The 22,158-nt window shown below is 51.1% G+C and overlaps 1 protein-coding gene and 1 long non-coding RNA gene across 5 annotated transcripts; both read right to left on the minus strand.

Moving 5' to 3' along the window:
* Nucleotides 1-1,343: 1,343 nt before the first annotated feature.
* Nucleotides 1,344-10,270, minus strand: LOC106732155 (uncharacterized). 4 transcript variants are annotated; one of them, XM_075939093.1, is made up of 7 exons: nt 9,769-10,270; nt 8,611-8,667; nt 5,933-6,540; nt 5,137-5,308; nt 4,459-4,629; nt 3,589-3,648; nt 1,344-1,746 (listed from the first exon to the last, which is right to left on the minus strand). In XM_075939093.1, exons 2-6 carry the CDS (start codon nt 8,611-8,613, stop codon nt 3,628-3,630), a joined length of 975 nt encoding a protein of 324 aa, XP_075795208.1. In that variant the 5' UTR covers nt 8,614-8,667; nt 9,769-10,270; the 3' UTR covers nt 1,344-1,746; nt 3,589-3,627. The 4 variants fall into 4 exon arrangements, with proteins under 4 accessions (XP_075795208.1, XP_075795207.1, XP_075795206.1 ...); XM_075939092.1 differs by lacking the exon at nt 9,769-10,270 and adding an exon at nt 9,695-9,733; XM_075939091.1 differs by lacking the exon at nt 9,769-10,270 and adding an exon at nt 9,375-9,673.
* Nucleotides 10,271-15,083: 4,813 nt separating this feature from the next.
* LOC142830942 (uncharacterized) lies at nt 15,084-19,926 on the minus strand. Its single transcript, XR_012906503.1, has 3 exons — nt 19,792-19,926; nt 15,408-17,915; nt 15,084-15,304 (listed from the first exon to the last, which is right to left on the minus strand). It is a non-coding gene; the product is annotated as an uncharacterized LOC142830942 (long non-coding RNA).
* Between the last annotated feature and the right edge of the window lie 2,232 nt (nt 19,927-22,158).

The following is a 22,158-nucleotide window of genomic DNA, read 5'->3' on the forward strand; positions in this document are numbered from 1 at the left end:
CTGCATAGTAAAGTTTCAAGGCTCTATTAAGTCAATGTTCAGTTGTAAACTTTTAAAAGAACCATCTTAACATTCATAGTTATGAACAATTTCCATTCCCACTGTTTGTGTAACTAAGTTTCTACTGCATAAGATCATACTATATATTTTAGAAATGTGCATCTGTCCATCCATCCAAGAACTCCTCCTAAATGGTAGAAAATTCGGTTGTAGTTTATATGTAGCTTTCTCTTAACTGAAAGCAAGGTCATGATTTGGTTGTGCCATGATAGCGGGATGTGCATTGAATTAGATCTTTTCCATTTTATGAGAAACAGGGGGGGGGGGTCTGGTGGGAGGGAACTATACTGTACTACAGAATGACTACAAGGAGGCAGCAAGGAGCCAGAGAGGGAGACTGGGACATCTATAACCCCATTATGTCAGCAGGGGGCAGAGGTGGAAAAAGGGACAACTATTGATAGACAAACACTATAGCAGTCCCCTATGGGAGGGGGGGAAGACATGCACCCCTCCCCCACTTGTGCCTGCTTCAGCTGCCATCAACAAGCATTTTCCACCTGGCCCCAAGTTGCTGCTGTGAGAAGGCTGTGTTATCCTCTCTTCCCAGGGCATACTGAACCCCTCATTTCTACCTCCACTCCAGAGCAATGATTAACTGAAGGGGGGGTGGGGGGAAGAGAACACTTAGAGTTAAGTACCCAAGCAACAACGGATAAACCATAAGACAAAGGGAAGCTCTTCAACAATATAATTTAACTATTTCCTAAACAAAAATTCCATTTTTTTTGTTCCAAATGAGGTTAAAAGGAAGTTTTAGTCAGCTCAACATCTCTTCCCATGGAGACACTCACTTCGGCTAAGTCTACACTACATGCTTCTTGCGCAAGAAGCTTTTTGTGCAAAAATGTCTGGTGCAAGAGCACGTCCACACCTCAAAGCACATCACAAAAGCGATGTGCTTTTGCGCAAGAGAGCATCCACATTGCATGGACGCTCTTGTGCAAGAAAACTCTGAATGGCCATCAGAGCACCTGTGCTTTTTCCCCATAGGGGCTTCTTGCATCCACCCTTGCCTTTTTGCGCAATAGCTGTAGTGCAAAAAGGAATTATGCCTCATAGAATGAGGTTTACCTACGCCAGAAAAAGCCCTCTTCTGCTGTTTTACTGTTGATTTACTTGTGCAAAAGCTTATTTGAGGTGTGGACGCTCCACAGGTTTTTGTGCAAAAACCTTGCAGTGTAGACAGCCTTAGACTGATCAAGTCACCTCTTGGCCCCCCCCTTTCAGAAGATAATACACCACAGCTTCTCCAGTTCCTCAACACAATTTCCACCACCATGTTGGACCTTTATTAAAGACTTTTATTAAGAATTCAGTACAGGTCACATAAAACATGGTTTTGCAAAGATTTCAGGTACAGAGATATAAAAGCTAGAAGGGAGCAACACTGACAGTTTTGGAAGGCTGTAGCTCTGAACCAAATAGATACATTTAGCTCCACAGCTGTTTCAGAGGTTACAGCTTGTATGCAACTGGGAGGCTAAGAACAGCTCTGGAAACTTCTGAATGCAGACAGGATGGGATCTCTTCTGATAAGCATTTGGGAAGGAAAGATCAGCAAGGACAGAGGGAGCAAGGGATACAGGCCAGGGCCACAACTTGTTCACTCTGCAGCGAGAGAAGATGAATCCGGGGCAGGGCATGACCACTTGGATAGTCTCTTCCACACACTGGCCTGCAGTGCTAGAGACAAAAGGAATAATTACACCATCAGGGCATCAGTTCAGCCAGCACCAAGCCCAACTTAGCCCCCTCTTAGGTTAGGAATCCTGCATATGCTGCTTGTCCCTCTCAGTTTCTAGATGTACACCCCCCCCCATCCCAGGCAAGCTGAAAACCCATCCTGCTATGTGACCACCTGTTAAGTTTGAAAAACAGGCTTTCCCCTGGAAGCAGTGGAGGGAGCAATAATTGTGAACAAGACAGACCCTAAAATTGGCATGGTCACAATAATATTATGTTGGGCCACCCTACTATGCCCTTCCCACTGACACCCCAGCCCAGCCCGCCCTTCACCACTTGCTAGGAAACCCCAATCCCTCCTGAGCCTGTGCAGAAATGGACAATGTGGGTGAGGTTCCCACCACAGTGAACTGGAACTTACTATAGCCAGACCTAGCCAGCTGGGCATCCCAGAAATCCACCCAGCCATCCCCTCCTAGAACAGCTGTCATGAATCCCCCTCCTCCCAATCTACAGCAGTGAGCCTCAGGATGGGCCGGCTGCCGACTGTGGCTATGTCTATACTGTGCTCTTATGCAAGAAAATATGCAAATTAGGCAAAGCAGTGACTCTCGCCGTGCCTCATTTGCATACTTAATGAGCTGCCACTTTTTTCCTCCCAGGCAGAACAGCTCTTGCGCAAGAGGGGGTTTTTGTGCAAAAAAGGAGCTGTGTAGATGGCTCCTTTTTGCACAAAAGCCCCTTGCGCAAAAATGGTGTCTCAATAAGTATGCAGATGAGGCACAGCGATATTCACTGCTTTGCCTCATTTGCATATTTTCTTGCACAAGACAGCGCAGTATAGACATAGCCTTGTAAGTGACGTATCAGAGACCCAAACAAGGGCTTTTGCCATGCACAACTGTGCCTACTCACCTACATCCTCACAGGGATGGGGGTGCTGCCAGCCTCTCCTTGTATGTCAGCATCTCTACCGTGTTGGGAGAGCTACACCCGTGCAACTCTTACATACAGACCTATTCCAGTCCAGCCCCAGGATACATGCCAGGCAGTCTTCGGTGATCAATGACCAGAGCGCAGGGCTGGAAGAGTGCACCTCCAGCAGCACAGCACCCCCTAATGGCAGGCAGTGGGGCAGCACCAACTGGGAGTGCACAGCACCCCAACCGTCCATCACACCTGGGTCCACAGAGGTGAAAACACCCCCTCCCTACAACACTGCCTAGTAGCACACTGAGGCCACCCCTGACTCCCAGGCACCATGGGGCTTGCACAGTCACCTACCCAAGGACCAACCCATTACAACCCTGCTTCGGCCCTTAGGTTCTGCCAGGAGCCACAGTATGCAGCCTGCACTTAAGGGGTGTGTGAAGGGTGTGAAAGCATTCTCCCTCCCCCCCCCGCACCTCCATGTTCTCCACATTAAGCATGTTCTGGCTGGCCAGGGGAAGGCCGGAGCAGCGCACTGCCCAAGCCTCCCTCCCCTGTGCTCTGGCCTGCCAGGGGGAATGCTGGGGCTGATTTCCCCACGTACTTAAGGGACTGTGTGTGTGTGTGGGGGGGGGGGAAGCAGTGCAGTCACACTCTTGCAGTCCACCTTTACCCTGCCCCCCCCCCCCCCACACACACACACACAAAAAAGCAGCAAAGCACTTCCCATAGGAATTCCTGCATACAGACCCTCAGATCTGAAGGGCCCATTAGGTCATCTCAGCCCCATGTAAAGCAGCAGCACTTAGACCCACAATGGAATTCAGACCCAGAGGCAGGAAAAACCAGATCCACTCAGGATTCCCCATCTACCTATTCCCAGGCCTCAGGTCAGCCAAGGGGATCACTTACCAGATGCCTAAAGTAGTTTCTTGCCATTGTCTACAGACCTCACTGATCCACTGTAAGTATCTGCGAGGTAATAGAGAAAAAGGACATGGGTGAGACCCACATCCCACTGAGCTTATGGGGCTTACCACCAGCTTCAGCCTATTCTATGCAGGCTGTTCTGTACAGCTGTGGATTCAGGAGACAGGTTTTAGAAGAAGCCTATATACTTATACTGGACAACTCCTAGAGGCAGTTAATCCAGGATAAAGTCCTTATCCTGGAATAGCTTGTTCCCCTTCCTAGATGGTAGGGAGTTATACCAGCATGAAACATCTTTATACTCTGAATCCATACTAGGGGAGGGCATGTGGCCTAGTGGCTAGAGCACTGGACATACCAGGACAACCAGGTTCTATTCCAACTTTGCTAGGGGCCAGTCACTTTGACTTCTGGTGCCTCAGTTCCCCCAGGTGGGAAATTGTGTGGGGAAGGGAGACTGACCATCTTTGTGAAGCACTTTGAGATCGGCTAGTGAAAAGGTCAAGAGGATTGGGTCACAGGGTATTTCAGTCCCCACAGAAGACCAAACCCTGGCTGCAGAGTTGGGACACTGCCCCAGGCTCCTCCTTACCCCCCGAGTTTAATCCCCAAAAGCCTAAGCCACTGGTCCCTGAGAAGGGGCTGAGCGGAAACTCTGTGGTTGCAGGATTTCAGATCACTAAAAGGAAGACATGGAGGAGCTCGGTCTCTGGAACCCAGGACCAAGAGGCCAGCACAGAGTCATGACACAGAGCTACCTCAGCCTCTGTAGCAGCCCCCCAGATTTCAAGCCAGTCACAGCACTGAGGTGGATTTTAAGGGGGAGGTTTCTGTGGCAGCCAGATGCCTCACCTGACCCCCCTTGCCAGCAGGGGAAGTGTTGCCAGTAGCCCCTGCAGGCTGTTGGCTGAAAGCTGGGTCCACCTCCAAGTTCTGGGCCTCCTGAGTCACTGGGTCCTCCAGTGCTATTTCATCCTCCCAGCAGGCACCCTGGAACAGAGGGAGATGGGAGCAGACTGGCTCCTCTCCAGATAAGGAAGGTTCTTGCCCATTAGTGTCCCCCTGCCCAAGCAGCACAGTACAGGCCTTTGCCCCATCACGCACACCCCACCCCACAATCCTCCCCCCCAAATACCACATAGCCTCTCAAGTTCTGCTGTCCCCAGGCCTGTCCCCCCACCCCTCACTCAGCAGCCTGCTTCCTCTGCCCAGGTATTTCCTTGTAATGTCACCAGCGCGCCCCCCCCCCCCCCCTTTTTAAATCTTGACCATTCGGTCAGTGCCATCTGCTATATCCATCATCCTTGTCCGCAACCCTTCCACCCCAAATGGCTTACCACCACTACCACTCCACTAGCCCCATCTAGCACCTTCCTCTCTCCTCCCCACCACCAATTCTCTGGTCACTGCCTAACCTTCCAATTCACTCCAGTACACGCTGCAGCCAGACACCTCCCCTGCTGCTCCTCCCCAAAACCCCCTCCAGTGAAATCCTCCACAGCTGTCTCCAGCCAGGCAGGGAACTGATACCTTGCCAGCTTGGTTGGGCAGCTCTGGAACTGCCAGGCTGGCTTGGTCCAACTCCGATCCCACCTCCTCTTCATCCAGGATGGTAGGCCAGGAGGATAGGAGAGGCAGCTCCTTGGATAAAGGTTTCTTCACCACCTCGCCCTTAGCAGCTTGACACTCTGCCTGCTGGGCTCTGGGGGCAGAGCAGGAGAAGGGGTGAATATCCACCCCTCAACACTCCCCAGCCTCTAGGAAGGGTGGGGTTACAGCAAGACAGCTCCCCAGGCAGCCCCTCTCAATCCAGCTGCCTCACCCTATTTTGAGACAAGCCTCAAAGAAGAGCACAGGGCATTTTGGGGGAGGCTCTCTGATGAGCACTGAGACCAAGGGACTCCAAATTAGGACCGAGAGATGCACAGCTGCACCCCAAAATGGCCTTGGAGAGGCCTTGAATCATAGCTGGTTTTGCCACACTGAATATCTAGATTGCCACCCAACAGCAGCTGCCCCCCTAGTGCAAGCTGGGATCTACAGGGGCCCACTGAACCCCACTGTTAGAGAGATACAAGCCTCCCTTGGAGCATCTAGGCCCAGTGGGATGCCATGGGAGGACAATGCCATCACTGCAGAGGAACATAGTGGGGTCCCTTTTGCTGCCAAACTTGCTTCTCTGGTGAGAGGAACACAGGGAGAGGGGCTCATGACTGCCTGCAAGAGGAGCCCCCCTCCCCACCCTATAACCCCGCCATCTGAGTAGGGTGGAAGGCAGAGGGGCCTCAGTGCCAGGACTATACAGAACAGTGAGTGCCCCACTCACCTCCTGGAATCTATGGCAGCTTTGACCAGAGCAAGCTTGCTCCTGCTTGTGGGTTTGGGCTCCCGGGTCACAGGACTGGGTGGCTCAAACAGCATCACTGCCACAGGGGAAGAGACAGGTCTCACTCTACTCAGAGATGGCTTGGTTGGGTGCAGCAGAGGGATTCTGCTCCCCCTGAGCCAGGCCTGGTCAGTGGCATGGCCTGTTCTCAGGGCGGTGCCGGCCCGCCAGGACACTGCAGAAGCCCTGTGGAAGGGAATGGTGCTGGAAGAGACCACTGCAGGCTGCCAGGGAACACCCAGGCAGGCATCCACAGGCAGGCTTCGACGGAAGGAGCAGGTCTTAGCAGGCACAGGCCTGCCCATATAACAGCCCAGCGGAGACTTCCTGGGCACCAAGGTGAAGCCAAGACTCAGCCGCTTGGCAATGCTTTGCTTCTCCTTCTGGCTCCTCAGGGGCTTCATGAGAGATGCAGGCCTGTCCCTTGGCTTGCCAGCTCTGATGGGGGTGCTGGGATCCTCCCATGAGCTACCAGTGCCAACCACAGCCTCCAGCGGGGAGATCCTGGAAAGGGGGATGCTGCAGCAGGATGCAACGTCTTTCTGGGTCTGGAAAGCAAGAGGGGGACCCAATTCAGAGCCCAACCATTCATGCTTCAAGCCAGGCACTATGGGACAGCCCTGGGTGGTGCATCAGCTACAGGGACAGACCCCAGAGCCTTGGTTCTGGTCTGAGTATCACTGCTCTGAGGCTCAGAAAACCCCAGGTGACACTAAGCCAACTGTGCATTGAGGAAAGCAATTTCCTCTCACCCCCAGCTGCAGGGACTCTCTTGAGAGACTCAAACTCCACCCCATTATGCACCTGAGTAGCAAACTGCTTGAATCAGCCCAGGAGTTGTTCAGACACCCCAACCCCCAACCCCACTTGTCTCGTGATTACCAGTCCCCAGGAGCTGGAAATGGAATTGGGCATACAACAGGTTTTTCCTTTCTGGGCAATTCTGAACAAATCAAAAGTTAAATTTGACCCAAATTATTCCACTTTTGTGGAAGTTTGCCCAAGAGTCGCTATTGACCCAAATTATTTTAGTTTTAATTCCACTTATTGCAATTTGTGCAGAATTCTTTTTTTTTTTTAATAAAGAAAGTGGAAAAATTGGGAGTGCAGGTTGGCATGGTTTTGGTTGCTCCCTCCTACTCACCTCCCACAACCAAAACCATTCAGCAAATCAGCATGAATTTACTAAACATGCTGCCAAATCTGCATTTTTCCAGCCCAACTCTTTGGCCAGAACCAAAAAGCTCACCCAACTCTCCTGTGGAGCAGCCTCTGGGCAAGTCCAGTGTCACAGCGCTACATCCAGGGCAGGCAAAATCAAGAGGGATTTCATAGCCACGTAGGGTTTGGCAGGGACCTGGACAGGTCACCATATATTGGCTTTGCCTCAGCATGGGGGTGGGATCAGCCTAGTCCATCCCCAACAGGCCTTTATCCAACCTATTCTTAAATCCCAATTGGGGGAGGGGGGAGATTCCATAGCCTCCCCTGGAAGCCTGTTCCACAGCTTAACTGCCCTGCCAGACAGTGCACTCTCTTGCAACAGGCCACAGCCCAGCAAATGCCCCTGCCTTAGTTTCCCTTCTCAGGCAGGGAGAGACTCCACTTCAGGTTCTCATGCTCCAATACCCTTCTGTGAGGGCAGTTTGCTATTGAACCCATAGTGCAAGTCAGGGCAGAACAAGAATCCCAAAGGTCACTTCTCAGACCCAGTGAGAACAGCCCACAAAACCCTGCTCCTCAGAGCAGGCACCCCAGCAGCCTCACTGTCCTTCCACACCATGCTCCAGTGTCTTCAGCCACACCTAGGCTCCTGGTGGGTCTTCTGTCCCTTTGCCTGGATGGTCACCCCAGGCCTTCCAGCTGGAGTGCAACCCTGCTTTTCCTACTAGGAACCTCCCTCTGGCCTCTCCATTGGGAGATTGTCCCTGTCCTCTCTCACTAGGCACCAGAAAGCTGGATTGGAGGACAAGACATGATCAGGTGAACCCCTCTGCCTCTCCCCTGCCTTTGGCCCCCAGCATTGGCTCTCTGGTTTAGAGCCAGCAGGCAACCCTTTCTGTTGCCACTCTTATAGTCTCAAGCCTCTCTAGCCATGCTCTGGCTCGGCAGCTCAGCCCACAGAGCCCTCTTGCTCCCCTCCTTGCCTTCAGCTTCCCCCAGGAAACACTTTCTGGCTCCAGCAGCTCTTGCCTGTCCTGGCTTCTGCTGCCTCTGCCTCACCAGGTACCCTGACTGCCACTGGCATCCCACTTGCACCTGAGCTCTGATTCTCTATTACCCCCTGCAAGCCCTGGTCCTGCCCTGCCCTCCTAAACAGCCTGGTGGGAGCACCTCTTGCAGCCCAGTGATCCGCTTCACTTCCAGGGGCCAGACACCTGAATGCCCAGTGCTGCAAACCCACTTTCTTGACCTCAGTGGCAGTGGAGGACAACTGCCCCCACCCCATCTTCTCATCTCTTGCGTTTTACATGAGCTACTTGAGCTAATACACTCCAGTCCTGTGCTGCAACACAGGACACTAACATGAGCTGGCATAAGTGTGCCAGCCACACCAGTCTGTCACAGTACGCATGTCAGCCAGCCCATTGGCAACCTCCCACATGGGAGTAGCTTACCATTTCCCTTGCAGCATCCAAGGCCCCTGGCTGGCAGTCCCTGCCCAGTTACTGTCACTGGAAAAGAAAAGCTACATTAGTTTACCCAGCTCTGTAGCTCCAGCCCCAGAAATACAATATGGGCATGGCTTGGAACAACCACATTATCTCATGCCCTCTTGTGTGCATGGAGTCAGCACTGGCTACTTCACACCTGATAATAACAGCCACTGTAGAGATCCACTGGGTCAGGAATACAAAGGGTGGGACCCCCTGCCTTAACAGCATGCAAGCCATGACACCCACATGCCAGGAACCACAGAGGTGGGCAGCTATTTTCCATGAGTAGGGAAGGGGGTTGTGGCTGGTGGTGCATTGGTGTTTGTCAGTAATGGCCTAGGATAGATGGGTCAAGCTTTGCAAAGAGATGCACAAGCTGGGGTAGAGAACCAAGCTTTGCAGGAAGCCACAGGAGTGCACAGACGGGGATAGGAGAACAAAGGGGAGTTAGGGTTTGTGGGGGGTCATCCCCACATCTCCAAACTGCTCTCCCAGAACCCCCCAGGAAGCTTTACCTCAGGCTTGTTTGCAGCCAACCCAGCTGGCACAAAGAGCTACTCAGAGCTATGTAGGCACCCCACAACACACAGCAGCTTTCCACAAGGTGACCCACTCAGAAGATGCTAGGATGCCTGCCCACCATGCACCAGTCTTCCACCAATGCAGCATGAGCACAGACACCCCAGGGTGAGCTTTGCAGGTGGCACCGCACAAGCCAAACTTACCCCAGTAACTCTTAACACACAAGAAGTGAGGTACCAATCACTTGCATTAAACAGGGCCCACAACACCTTCCACTGCAGACAAGAGTGGGGGGAGGGAGGGAAATGAGCCTTAGGGAACACAGAGTCTAGAGTAGGGCAACCCTCAGATTTGTTGCTTTTCCCTTAACAGAGGCTGCATTACACCCCAGCGCTCCTTTTACAATAGCTGGGAGCCTTCAAAGTGAGATGGTTAGTAAGTCCCTTACAAGCCCAGATAAACACATGCACCCTCCCTCCCAGAGGGAATCATCCAGTGAACCAAAGCTGCAAAAACAGTTTACCATAAACAAGCTCAGCCACTACACTAGGCCCTACACCCACCAACCAACAGACTCCTTGTAGGTCCTTTTCCTACCTTTTATCAGCCTCCCAGCTACCTCTGCTCCCAAACCTGTATTTCTCTAATCATCCAGCCAATCAGTGTCAGGATGTTGTTGGTCAATAGGGATTTGAGGACCCACCCAGCTATCTCCACATGATATTAGCTGAACAGCTGACCCCACTCCTCAGGAAGGAGGGGTCTGGCAGGGCAATGTCCCATTAAATAGATAAAGGGGGCATGAAGCGGTGGTTTCTCTGGGGGCATGTTTGGAATAATCATGGTTTTCTGGGTCTAGGTGTGTGGGGGGGAATGGAAATGTAGCTTTGGCTTCTTAGATAAAGTGAACTGCTGATCTCTCTGGCTTAGCATATGAGTCAACAAGCTTCCTGAGAGGCCATAAGCCCATCCACCAAGCTGTTCCCTATCTCAGATCCCATTCCACCTCCAGGGGAAGCAAGTGGAGGAGATCTTGAACATCCCTGGTCTCAGTCTAGACCCTGGAGCAGGCAAGCAGTTTCTTCCAAACAGGCTGGCTATGTCTACACTGCACCCCTTTTCCAGAAAAGGGATGCAGATGAGAAGTCAGAATTGCAAATGAAGAGGGGGTTTAAATTTTCCCTGCTTCATTTGTATAAACATGGCTGCCGCTTTTTTCCAGCTCGGGGCTTTGCCGGAGAAAAGTGCCAGTCTAGACGGGGATCTTTCGGAAAATAAAGCCTTTTCCGAAAGGTCCCTTATTCCTCTTAAAATCAGGAATAAGGGACTTTTTGGAAAAGGCTTTATTTTCCAAAAGATCCCCGTCTAGACTGGCACTTTTTTCTGGCAAAGCCCCGAGCCAGAAAAAAGTGGCAGCCATGTTTATACAAATGAAGCGGGGAAAATTTAAATCCCCCGCTTCATTTGCAATTCCGATTTGTCTCATCTGCATCCCTTTTCTGGAAAAGGGGTGCAGTGTAGACAAAGCCGCTGAATTTTGGATGAGTTTCTGTAGCTCTTTCAGTGAGTAGGATGTTGGAAAGTGACTCAGATGCTTGAGTTCTAGTCCCAGCTCTGCCACTGAATGGCCCTTCTTCCCCTCTCTCCTTTGACTGTTTGAATTGTAAACTCTCTGAGGCAGGGACTGGCTTTCATGTTTTGGCTACAGCATCTGACACAATAGGGCCCTGACCTCAACTGGCTCATCCAGGTTCTGCTGCAGAAAATAAAATCTACTAGCTATGTGAATAGTCCCACCTCCTTGCCACAGACAGCATGTTTGAGAGAGATCTCTAGCAAGCTGGGAAAGCTTTGAGCAGTGCACCCTGAAGACTCTGAGCTTACGTAGCTGCAAAATAGGTATGAAACAGCTCCAGGACTTCCAGGTTCTAATTTTGGCTCAACCCAACTCCCTCTGTGAACAGCAGTGACACCCATCCACATCTCAGCTTTCTATGTTAAACAGTGAGAACTTATCCAGTGTGAGGGGGCCTTGCAAATTAAAGGCATGGAATCCTAAATACATAACCTCCCATCCCTCAGGGAAATTTATGCCCCACATTATGCTGCTAAGCAAGTGTACACTCTAAAAACTGCTAGGGGGATGTTTCTCCATTAGGGTATTTGAAGAGTTAACCTCTCCCACTGCTGAGCCATGTTACAGGGTCTTTCATTTAACTTCCTTCCAGCCCCTTAAATTATCTCTGTGCTGATCTCTAACAGCCTCTCCTGGGCACAGAGAAACACTTCCTCCATCTACGGAGACTCTAGGGCTGTGTCTAGACTAGCATGATTTTGCGCAATACTTTTAACGGAAAAAATTTTCCGTTAAAAGTATTTGTGCAAGAGAGCGTTTATGCTGGCATGTGCTTTTGCGCAAAAGCATCAGTGCCAGTGTAGACGCTCTCTTGCGCAAGAAAGCTCCGATGGCCATTTTAGCGATCGGGCTTTCTTGCGCAAGAAATTAACTTGGCTGTCTACACTGGCCCTCTTGGGCTTATCCCTGAGTGGGAGCATTGGAGTATTTGCGCAAGAACCACTGATTTTGTACAATACAAAGTGTAGACAGGCGGCAAGATTTTGCGCAAAGCAAAATCTTGCCAGTCTAGACGCACCCTAGGGCTACGTTTACACTGGCGCGATCTTGCACCAGATATGCAAATGAGGCTAAGTGTGGAATATTGCCGAGCCTCATTTGCATACCTAATGAGCCACCATATTTGCGGAAGAGGCTCTTGCGCTAGAAGGATCTGTCTACACTGCCCTTCTTGTGCAAGAAAAATCCTTTTGCGCAATGCCATTATTCCTGAAAATAATCAGCGTAGCGGCATTGCGCAAGAGGGTTTTTCTTGTGCAAGAAGAGGCAGTGTAGACAGCTCCTTCTAGTGCAAGAGCCTCTTCTGCAAAAATGGCAGCTCATTAGGTATGTAAATGAGGCTCAGCAATATTCCATGCTTAGCCTCATTTGCATATCTCTGGCGCAAGATTGCACCAGTGTAGACATAGCCTAGCTGACTCCTTGCTGATCTAGTGCTGTGATCTGACTGCAAACAGCTGCTGCAGATAGATGGAGTGTTATGGCCCTGCGGTGAGGGGGCATGGTTGCAGGTTCAGAATAAAGAAGCCTGCCATGATGGATCTTAAGTAGAATCAAAGTCTCCATCTTCAGGGTGAAAGGTAGCTCAGTGGTTTGAGCATTGGCCTGTTAAACCCAAGGTCATGAGCTCAATCCTTGAAGGAGAGAGGCCCTTTGGGACAAATCTGTCAGGGATAGTGATAGAAATGTAGCCATGTTAGTCTGGTGTAGCTGAAACAAAAAACAGGACAATGTAGCACTTTAAAGACTAACAAGATGGTTTATTAGGTGATGAGCCTTTTGTAGGCCAGACCCACTTCCTCAGATCAAATAGTGGAAGAAAATTGTCACAACCATATATACCAAAGGATACAATTAAAAAAAATTAACACATATGAGAAAGAAATCAAATTTCAGAACAGGATGGGGGGGGTAAATGTCTGTGAGCTAATGATAATTATCACCGCTAATATCATTAGCTCACAGACATTTACCTTCCCCCCCAACCCCCTTCTGTTCTGAAATTTGATTTGTCCTTTTCATATGTGTTCATTTTTTTTTAATTGTATCCTTTGGTATATATGGTTGTGACAATTTTCTTCTACTATTTGATCTGAGGAAGTGGGTCTGGCCCATGAAAGCTCATCATCTAATAAACCACCTTGTTGGTCTTTAAAGTGCTGCATAGTCCTGTATTTTCTGTCAGGGATAGTACTTGGTCCTGCTGTGAGGGCAGGGGAGTAGACTTGATGACCTCTCAAGGTCCCTTCCAGCTCTATGAGATAGGTATATCTCCATATATTCTCTTGCCCCTTTAGGAAGAACACAGCTAGAATGGCACCCTGTTAAGCTAAAGTGCTTCCCAAGCCAACTGCAAGAATAACAGCCCATTAACACAATCACACCTGGAGGTTGGTTGGTGCATTCAAGCCTCCTGCATTCAAATGGGGTGCATCCCCTTTGTAATTGCAAATATGAGTATGGAAATATAATAGGAGTATGGAGCAAATGCCTTGCAAGGAAGGAGCTGGGCATTTGGAAATGAGGCCCTGTTCTCAGGTGGCATTTCTGCCCTTTCCAACCTAATACCTTGCTTAGCTAAGGGAAGGAAAAGCTGTTGCTGCCTCTTACATTTAACAGTTGACTCCATGGTGATTAGCTGCCCTGCCATAGAAGTCCCACATACCATGCATGCGGCATAGTAGAATCACCCTTTGTTACTGCTGGAATACCTCCTGTTAGGTCACCCTGACGGCACAAGCAGTGTATGACCCAAGAAGCTGCTGTTCAGTACAGAAGTGAAGATTTGAGTGCAACTGAAACAGGGAGAGAAATTTTGCCCTGAGGTTAATTCTCTGCTGCAGGGTATGGTAAGGCTGCCATCTCCTCTCTAGCATAGGCTGGGAAATCTTATGTAAGTCCAATGTACCCCACTGTAAGAGCATCTTAAAAAGGACAGCCCAATGTGCTTAGCCTCAGCCTACAGGAAAGGGGAGTGCAAGGGTAACACCTACCCTCTACCACAAAGCCATGAGAGCATCCCATGAAGAATTAAGCAGCATCAAGAGCATCCTTTCTCTAAACCCTTTTCATTTTGTGGGGCTGTAGACACTTGATCCACCACATGACCCTTTTAATCTGATCTGTACACACAGCAGAGTCAGACTTTCCTTCTTGGACTCTCCACTAAAGAGGGTGGGTGTGAATGGTGTTGTGGGGGGCAGGGAGGAAAAGGGGAACAGTCATCTTAAGGCTAAAAAAAGTCTTCCATCTACCATTATTCTCAAGCAGCTAAACAGAGGGAAAAAGTTAAGAACTAGAGCATCTGACTCCTGATCCAACCCAATGTTTTAAATACTGATACAGCAGGGGGAATTACCACCATTGCAAATACAGACAACCAGGCTGCATCTAGACTGGCAAGTCTTTCCCCAAAAGCAGCTGCTTCTGCAGAAAAACTTGCTAGTTGTCTACAATGGCTGCTTGAATTTCCACAAGAACACTGACTCTCTCATGTAAGATTGTCAGTGTTCTTGCGGAAGTGCGATGCTGCTCCCGTTCAGGCAAAAGCCCTCTTGCGCAAATGCTTTTGCACAAGAGGGCCAGTGTAGACAACGCGGTATTGTTTTGCGCAAAAAAGCCCCGATCGTGAAAATGGCAATCAGGACTTTCTTGTGCAAAACGGTATCTAGATTGGCATGGGCGCTTTTCTGCAAAAAGTGCTTTTGTGGAAAAGCATCCTGCCAATCTAGATGCTCTTTTCCACAAATGCTTTTAACAGAAAAAATTTCCATTAGATGCATTTGCAGAAAATCATGCCAGTCTAGACATAGCCCCAGGGATCAGAAAAGGGTTAAAACTATTCAGAGCAGCACTAGTCAAGCTGATACTTCAAGACAGCTCACCCAGCAGCTATAGGTAGGACTTGGAATTCTGCTGCTTGCTGTAACTGTCAGGAGATGGCTTCATCCCACACCAGTGATTTCATGACCTACATGAGTGTCAGCTTCTCAGCAAACCCTATCCTCTACCACCTTTCTCCAGAAGGCATTTGTACTTTGAGTTGAAGGCATGGGCTTGTGGGGTGGGGTCCTGCCCATCCCTCTGATCTTTTGTCCTTGGGCTTGTGGGGTGGGGTCCTGCCCAAGGACAAAGGATCAGAGGGATTACACAAGTCCTGGATGGAGAGGAGTTGAGAGTTCAGGTACATCCTGGGGCTCCCCACCCACGGGGGTCAGAGTAGCTGGAGGTCTGACCCGGCGCAGGGCTCACACCGCAGGGAAGAGGAGGCAGCGAGTCAGAGTCTGTAACAGCGTTTATTGTAACAGAAGCAAGTCAGGCCCACGTGGGGTCCCGGAATAAGTTAGCGGCCACGGGCCGAGTGCGGGATGGGGGCCCCGGCGCGGCTCGGAACCGGCCCGCTCACTCGTGCTTCTTGTAGTTCTCCAGGTTGGCCAGGACCCAGCCCGCCGGCACCATGAAGGCCAGGAAGAAGGTGCTGAGGCCGACGACGGACTCCTGCGCAGGGAGAAGAGGGCAGAGCTCAGGGCGGGGGCCCGCAGGGGGGCGCTATCCTGGGGGCCCCCACCCCCCGCGATGCTCCCGCCCCCGCCCCTCTCACCAGCGGCCCCACGTGGCTCTCCGGCGGGTGCGTGTGCACGGCGCGCGCGGGCGGCGCGAGGCGGGGGCGGAGCAGGGCGCGGAGCAGCGGGAACACGGCCATGGCAGCAGCAGCTCACGGACAAGGGAGCGGCCGGGTCGGAAGTGACGGAGGGAAACGGGCCGGATATAAAGGGAGCGGGGCCGGAAGTGGCCTGGGTTGGTTTGGCTTGTGTGACGTGGCGGCGGGCGGGCGGGGTCACACGGTGAGTAGCCCCGCCCCCAACCAATAGACTCCAAGTAGCGGCAGCCCCGGGTGCCGAGGGTCACGTGTCAACCCGGGCAGGGGATCGCCCCGCTGTGCAGCCCCCTCAAGCCAGTGTGGGGCCGGGGGGGGGGCATACATGGCACAGCTCCCCCGAGCAGGCCGCGCCCGTGGATTCACCCCCCCCGCCCCACTGGGTAACTGCAGGGCAGGGAGAGGCCCCCCCCACCCAAAATGGTGCAGAGGCTGCTCCCCCCCCCCAGCCCCATCGCAGCACAGGGGTCCCAGCCTGAACATGGGGCCCAGGATATTCCTGCCGCACTTCAATGCCTCCCCATCACAGCGCAGGATACCACAACACTCCCAGGACTGGGGGATTCTCCACACCTAACATGGGTCCCCAGGACATTGCTCACTGCATGGGCAGCGGGGCTTCTTACTGTGCGTGCGCGTACACACACACTCTCTCTCTCTCTCTCTCTCTCTCTCACACTGGACCTATTGCACTTCACTCCTGGGCTATGTCTACACCGGCGGCTTCTTGCACAGGGGTTCTTGTGCAAGAAGTCTTGCGCAAGAAAACGTCCACACTGCCATGTGCCAGCTGTGCTTTTGCGCAGAGCATCCTTGGCAGTGTGGACACTCTCTTGCGCAAGAAAGCTCCGATGGACATTTTAGCCATAAGGGTTTCTTGCACAAAAAACTCCTGCCGAGCATCCGCACTGCCCTCTTGAGCAAGAGCTCCTGCGCAAGAGGGCTTACACCAGTTAAAAAGAGCATAGTTCTTGCGCAAGAAGCCCTCTCTTACCACGCCGTACTGTAAATTTCCTTGCGCAAGAGCAGGCAGGCCGTGTGGACGCTCTGCAGATTCTTGCGCAAGAATGTCTGTACTTGCGCAAGAAGCTGCGAGTGTAGACATAGCCCTGGAGTAAAAGGGGCAGTAATGTTAAAGTGCGGTCAGACCCTATCAACAGGGCCGCCCACAGAGGAAAGCAAAAAGGGCTTGGGGCTCCCAGCCATTGCAGCAGTGGCCAGAAGCCCTGGGCCAGTGATAGACAACCTGCAGTCTGTGTGCCTCAAGCAGCCCATCGAGGTTCTGTGTGTGACTCACATGATATTTTGTTTCCTGATGCCCATGCACAAGGTTGTTCGATTCTGCTGGCTTCCACCATGTAGGATTTTTTCCTACCTGTATTACTAACATGACCTGCACATATTGCAAAAGGGCATGTGAAGTGAGATGCCTGCTGACTGCACACAACATTAACTGTGAGAGTAATTGCATCCAATCAAAGAGCTGCTACAGTTCAGTTGGCACACCCTGCAAAATCTAGCTACACAAGCACCATTAGCAACGCCACCCTATCCTGGAAGACTATCCTGGTTACTACTTTCGGCCCACTGAGTTGAAGGAGGGCCACTCATGGGGTCCACTCACTAGTCTGGGTTGCACATCGCTGCCCAAGGCATTTCAGATCACCTCCAGAACACCAGGAGTCCTGGATTCCACCACTGCAGCCCTGGCTGTTGGCCATGAAGGACTAGCTGGGAGGGGTCTGGCCCCCAGGCCAGCCCTTTTCACCCAAAGCTCTTCCCTTTCCAGGACCCAGACCCACCCCCTTGCTAAGGATGCCAGGCCGAGTGCAGGATGCATGAATAAGTCATGGGGCTCGTCTACACTGGCCCCTTTTCCGAAAGGGGCATGCTAATTTCACAGGTCGTAATAGGGAAATCCACGGGGGATTTAAATATCCCCCGCGGCATTTAAATAAAAATGTCCGCCGCTTTTTTCCAGCTTTTAGAAAAGCTGGAAAAGAGCGTCTACACTAGCCCCGATCCTCCGGAAAAAAGCCCTTTTCCGGAGGATCTCTTATTCCTACTTCAAAAGGAATAGCATCCAAGAATCCTCCCAGCACCACCTGCTCAGACTATTAAACTCCATTCCTCTCCCTGGCTTAGGGAGAGAACCCAGGAGAGTCCTGCCTCCTAGAACCCATGCTCTAACCACTAGGACTGCTTCCTTCACAGCTTGGCCTTTCCCTTCATCTGGGCTCCCCTTCCTTGCCCTGCAAGTATAGTGCTGAACTGTGGTGATGGAAGGGATCACCCACAATGTGCCCATCGATAAGGGTTACTATGCCCTGCTCCACATCCTCCAAAACCTGGACTTAGGTGGACAACACCCACCCATTACCTCATGAAGATTTGACTGAGCGTGGCTACTCCTTCACCACCACAAGTGGGGGCTCCTGGACATGAGGGCAGCTGAGTGGAGAAAAAAGACGTCTTGAGACTGGGGTGCCCTTCTGGGTCTGGGAGGTGTGTGTTGGGGGGGGAGGATTGGAGCGGCGGCAAGCAGACAAGATGCGATACCACCTACTGCCACTGGATGGGGTTTGGGTCTTGCAGCGTATGGACTGCAGCGAGCACAGGGAGGAGGTGCACTACAGGCAGCTGCAATGTGTTACCTCTCTCCCTCTATGGCAGAGTTCAGATTTCAGGGGGGCTCTATGGCAGGGCAGGCCCGAAGGAAGAGAACTGCAGGAGAGGAGCAGCACTTCCGTTTTCCTCTGCCTCCATTCCTGCAGTCGCAGCACATAGTTTCCCCGCCCTACCCCCCAATGCCCTAGACTAGCTGGGATTCTGGTCATGGTGGTCTAGAGCTATCAAAATTCAAGGCCTCTCCCAGCACTTCTCATCCACACTCCCATCCACACCCCATCTTGCTGCCCCTCTGCCTTCCTCCCAAGTTGAGCTGGGAGCCCATGGGCCAGGTGGTTAGCCATCCACTGTCACCTCTGGGTAAGTGCCCAGGCTCCTGTTTCATCCTGCTTGACCACACCTTGGGCTCTGGCTCTGCAGCCAACTGGGAGACCGTGTGGGACATCAAGGAGAAAAATCGGTTATCTACTTTTTCGTAATGAGTTCTTTGAGGTGTGTTGCTCATGTCCATTCCATTCTAGATGTGTCCACGCCCATGTGCACAGTCATCAGAGATTTTTGCTTTTGCAGTATCCCCTTTGCGTGATGCACCCATGTGTTGGTATATTAGGCACTGCCAACCCCACTCCCTCTCAGTTCCTTCTTTCTTGCAATTCTGACCGAGGGCTAGGGGGACTCGACATGACTGGACTGGACATGAGCAACACATTTCAAAGAACAACAGTTATGAAAAGGTAGGTAACAGTTTTCCCTTCATCCAGTGCTTGCTCGTGTTCATTCCATTCTAGGTGAGCCACAAGCAGCATCCTCGGAGATGGACTCAGAGTTCATTGTCTAGCTAGCAGCTTGCAGTACTGCTGTACCGAAGCCAGCACTTTCGAGGGCCAGCTGGGTAAGTGCGTAATGGGATGTGAGCAGCGCTGGCACTCAGAGAGTGCAGGGCCAGGGACAACTTCCCCCTCCGTCCAGGCACCACTCTGCCTCTTCCTGCCCCTGCTTCACCCTCACCCTACCCCCACCCCCACTCCATCCCTGCTCTGCCTCATCCACCCCAGCTCTGCACCCTTCTGCCTTCATTGGAGCATTTCTCCTAACCCCCTCCCCCCAGTCAAGTGATCTGGGGGATTACCAGGGAACCTTGCACTGGCAGCTGGGATCAGGGCCCTCTGCAGTCACAGCAGAGCTGGGAAGTGGAGCAATCTGGCCCCAGCCTGTTGCGCTCCCCAGAGCACAGCTCCCAGCCACATTACTTGGGGAACAGAAAGAGCTGGTGCCAGGTTGCTGTGCTTCCCACTGCTGCAGTGAAAAGGAGCAACCAGCTCGTTTGGGAGATGGCAGGGTGGGGCCTAGATAGAGGGGGAAGTTGTCCCTGGCCCTGCACTCTCTGAGTGGAGCAGGCCCTGGCCCTGCAGTGTGGTGCAGGCTGGGGCTGGGCTGCTCCTGACACTGGTGAGTGCAGGGCGGGGGAAGCCCAACTCCTGTTGCCAGTGCCAGGTCAATCCCACTGGTCGCCCTGGGCACTGCAGAACCCCCCAAAGCACCGGGTGCAGGGCGGCCGCCATGAACCCTCCTATGAATGTGAACGTGCGGATTGACAACCCGATGGCCACCCTGCAGATGTCCTGGCTAAGCACTTGAGCTAGGGAAGCTGAGCTTCCAGAGAGGCTTGCTCCCTGACTGAATGGGCAGTGACACTCACCAGAGGCGGCACCTTTGCCTGATCGTAGCTGCCGTGAATGCAGGCAGTGATCCAAGAAATTCTTTGAGCAGACACTGCGACGAACACTTGTGTCGACTTGCGGAATGGCTTGGTCCTGTCAATGTAGAAGGTCAGTGCCCTCCCGTCACCCCGGGAACGCAACCCGTACTCCTCTTCTGATTTGTGCAGCTTTGAAAAAAAGACAGGGGAGTAAATGTCCTGGCCCATATGAAACTGTGAGGCCACCTTGGGCAGGAAAGGCAGGTGCAGCCACAGCTGGGCTTTGTCTTTACAGAAGACTATTTAGGGCGGCTCCAAGGTAAGAGCCCTAATCTCAGAGACCTGGCAGGTGGATGTTATTGCAACTAGGAACACAACCTTCCAGGACAGGAGGAGGAGAGAGCAGGAACCCAGAGGCTTGAAGGGGGGACCTGTGAGCCATGACAGCAGAAAATTAAGGTCACATGGTGGAACAGGGTCCCTGACGTGCAAGTAGAGGTGCTCAAAGCCTTTACAAAACTTGGCAGTTATGTCCCAGGTGGACTCCCCACCTCAAGTCCAAGGCATTGGAGACAAGGGTCAGTGACAGGGACGGAGCCCCCCCGCAACACTGATGCAGGATTCCACCACCATGTGAGTGACAACAGTACATGATCTAGGACCCTGACCACACAGTCCACATTGAGTCTAACGGTGGCAAGTTGTATGTGCCCATGCTCCATAAACATGAGAGCACAAGGGCCTGGTTCCACCAAAGTTCAGGGCCAGGTCTTTCCCCCAGCCCCATCTGCCACCGCCACATGCCTCCCCCAGTGCAAACCCAGCTCTACCTGTCCATTGGGCAACTTAAAAGGGCTCAGAAGCCCAATACCATCACCAGCAGCACTGTGGGGCTAAAGCAGCTTCCTGCCTGTCCACTCTGCACTGTTTCTGAATCCGGAAGTGACTGTTGGCAAATCTCTGTGGCCCCTGGGGTGGGCTATCTCTGCATGCTGCCCTGCCTTGAGTGCCCCTATGGCCAATGGGAGCTCTGGGGACAGTGCCTGCACAGGGGCGGCCATTTCAGATTTTGGAAGGGGGGGCAGCTTTAACCATTCCAGAGGGTAGTTAAGCACCTGAAAACTCCTGTGTTTTTTGCAGGTGATAATGTAGACATTAATTGGCAGGAACAGTGTTACTAATTTTCATATAAAGAAAAAATATAACAAATACCAATTAAAGCCATATTTTAAGTTTATTTGTAAATTTAGAACAATCAACAGCGAGATATTTCCAGTGCCAAATCTTGAGGTGTCAGTTTTGGAGCCTAAACTCAAGTTTGATGCTTTGTACACTATCTTTAGCAGTGATAAATAAAATTTGCTTAAAATCTGCTTAGCCTTGCTATTATTGTTATTTTTCTAAATATCTTATAGTCCACATTGTGAAGAGGAAAATGAGATAGTTAATTTCATCCAGGAATGTTTAAAAGTAAATAAATTACTGAAAAACAAACACACTAGATATGAGCTAAAGAAAAGGATAATACCGTGGGCTCCATCTTGGCTGGGGAAAATCAGCAAAACAGAATTGCCAGATTTCTACTGAATTAATAAGCCACAGTCACTTAAACAAAAAAAGTAGTGCAAAAGTAGCCTAATATATTTATTTTAAAAAATTTTATTACCACATTGGAATACCTTTAAAAAGAACCATTATCAAAAGTATAATTAAATGATGGATGTTAGCAGCATAGATCTATAGCAAACACATTTTGTCAGCCAAATCTTGGCTTCGGTTTATTTATGTGCACTAAAGGGTTTATGCAAATAGTTATGAATAAATACAAAGGACTGGAAGGAGGTTCCGTGTGTTGCTCTAAGGATTTGAGTATAAACATCACCTCCATGACACTCACTGGAAGTACTCAAGTTTGTGAGATTCTGCCATGCTCGGAAATGATAAAGAGTAAGTAAATAGGAGCTAAAGATGACATCAATTGAAAGAGGAGGAGGACATACAGCACCCAGACACACAACTAGAAAATGGCTGACAGCTTTGGGCAGCATTTCTTTGTATCTGCATATGTAAAAGACCAACAGTTCCTTAAAAGGTGTTCTGGGGAAAAGTCCTAGAATTAAAAAGTGCAATTGCCACCCTGCTGAGGAATCAGTATTTGTGTGTAGAAACAAAAGACAGGACTATGTAGCACTTTAAAGACTAACTAGATGGTTTATTAGGTGATGAGCTTTCGTGGGCCAGACCCACTTCCTCAGATCAAATCTGCTAACCATCTCATTAGTCTTTAAAGTGCTGCATAGTCCTGTCTTTTGTTTCAGCAAGACCAGACTAACACAGCTACATCTCTATTACTATTTGGCTATATCT

This window comes from Pelodiscus sinensis, chromosome 11 (genome assembly GCF_049634645.1).
Source record: "Pelodiscus sinensis isolate JC-2024 chromosome 11, ASM4963464v1, whole genome shotgun sequence".
NCBI lineage: Eukaryota > Metazoa > Chordata > Testudines > Trionychidae > Pelodiscus > Pelodiscus sinensis.

Bases quoted from the DNA above. Each gene is read 5' to 3' on its own strand.
- LOC106732155 (XM_075939093.1), bottom strand. The intron at 4,630-5,136 runs GTATCAGTTCCC...TTATCTGGAGAG, and splicing joins TGCCCAACCAAGCTGGCAAG to GAGCCAGTCTGCTCCCATCT. The intron at 3,649-4,458 runs GTGAGGCATCTG...ATTACCTCGCAG, and splicing joins CTGCTGGCAAGGGGGGTCAG to ATACTTACAGTGGATCAGTG.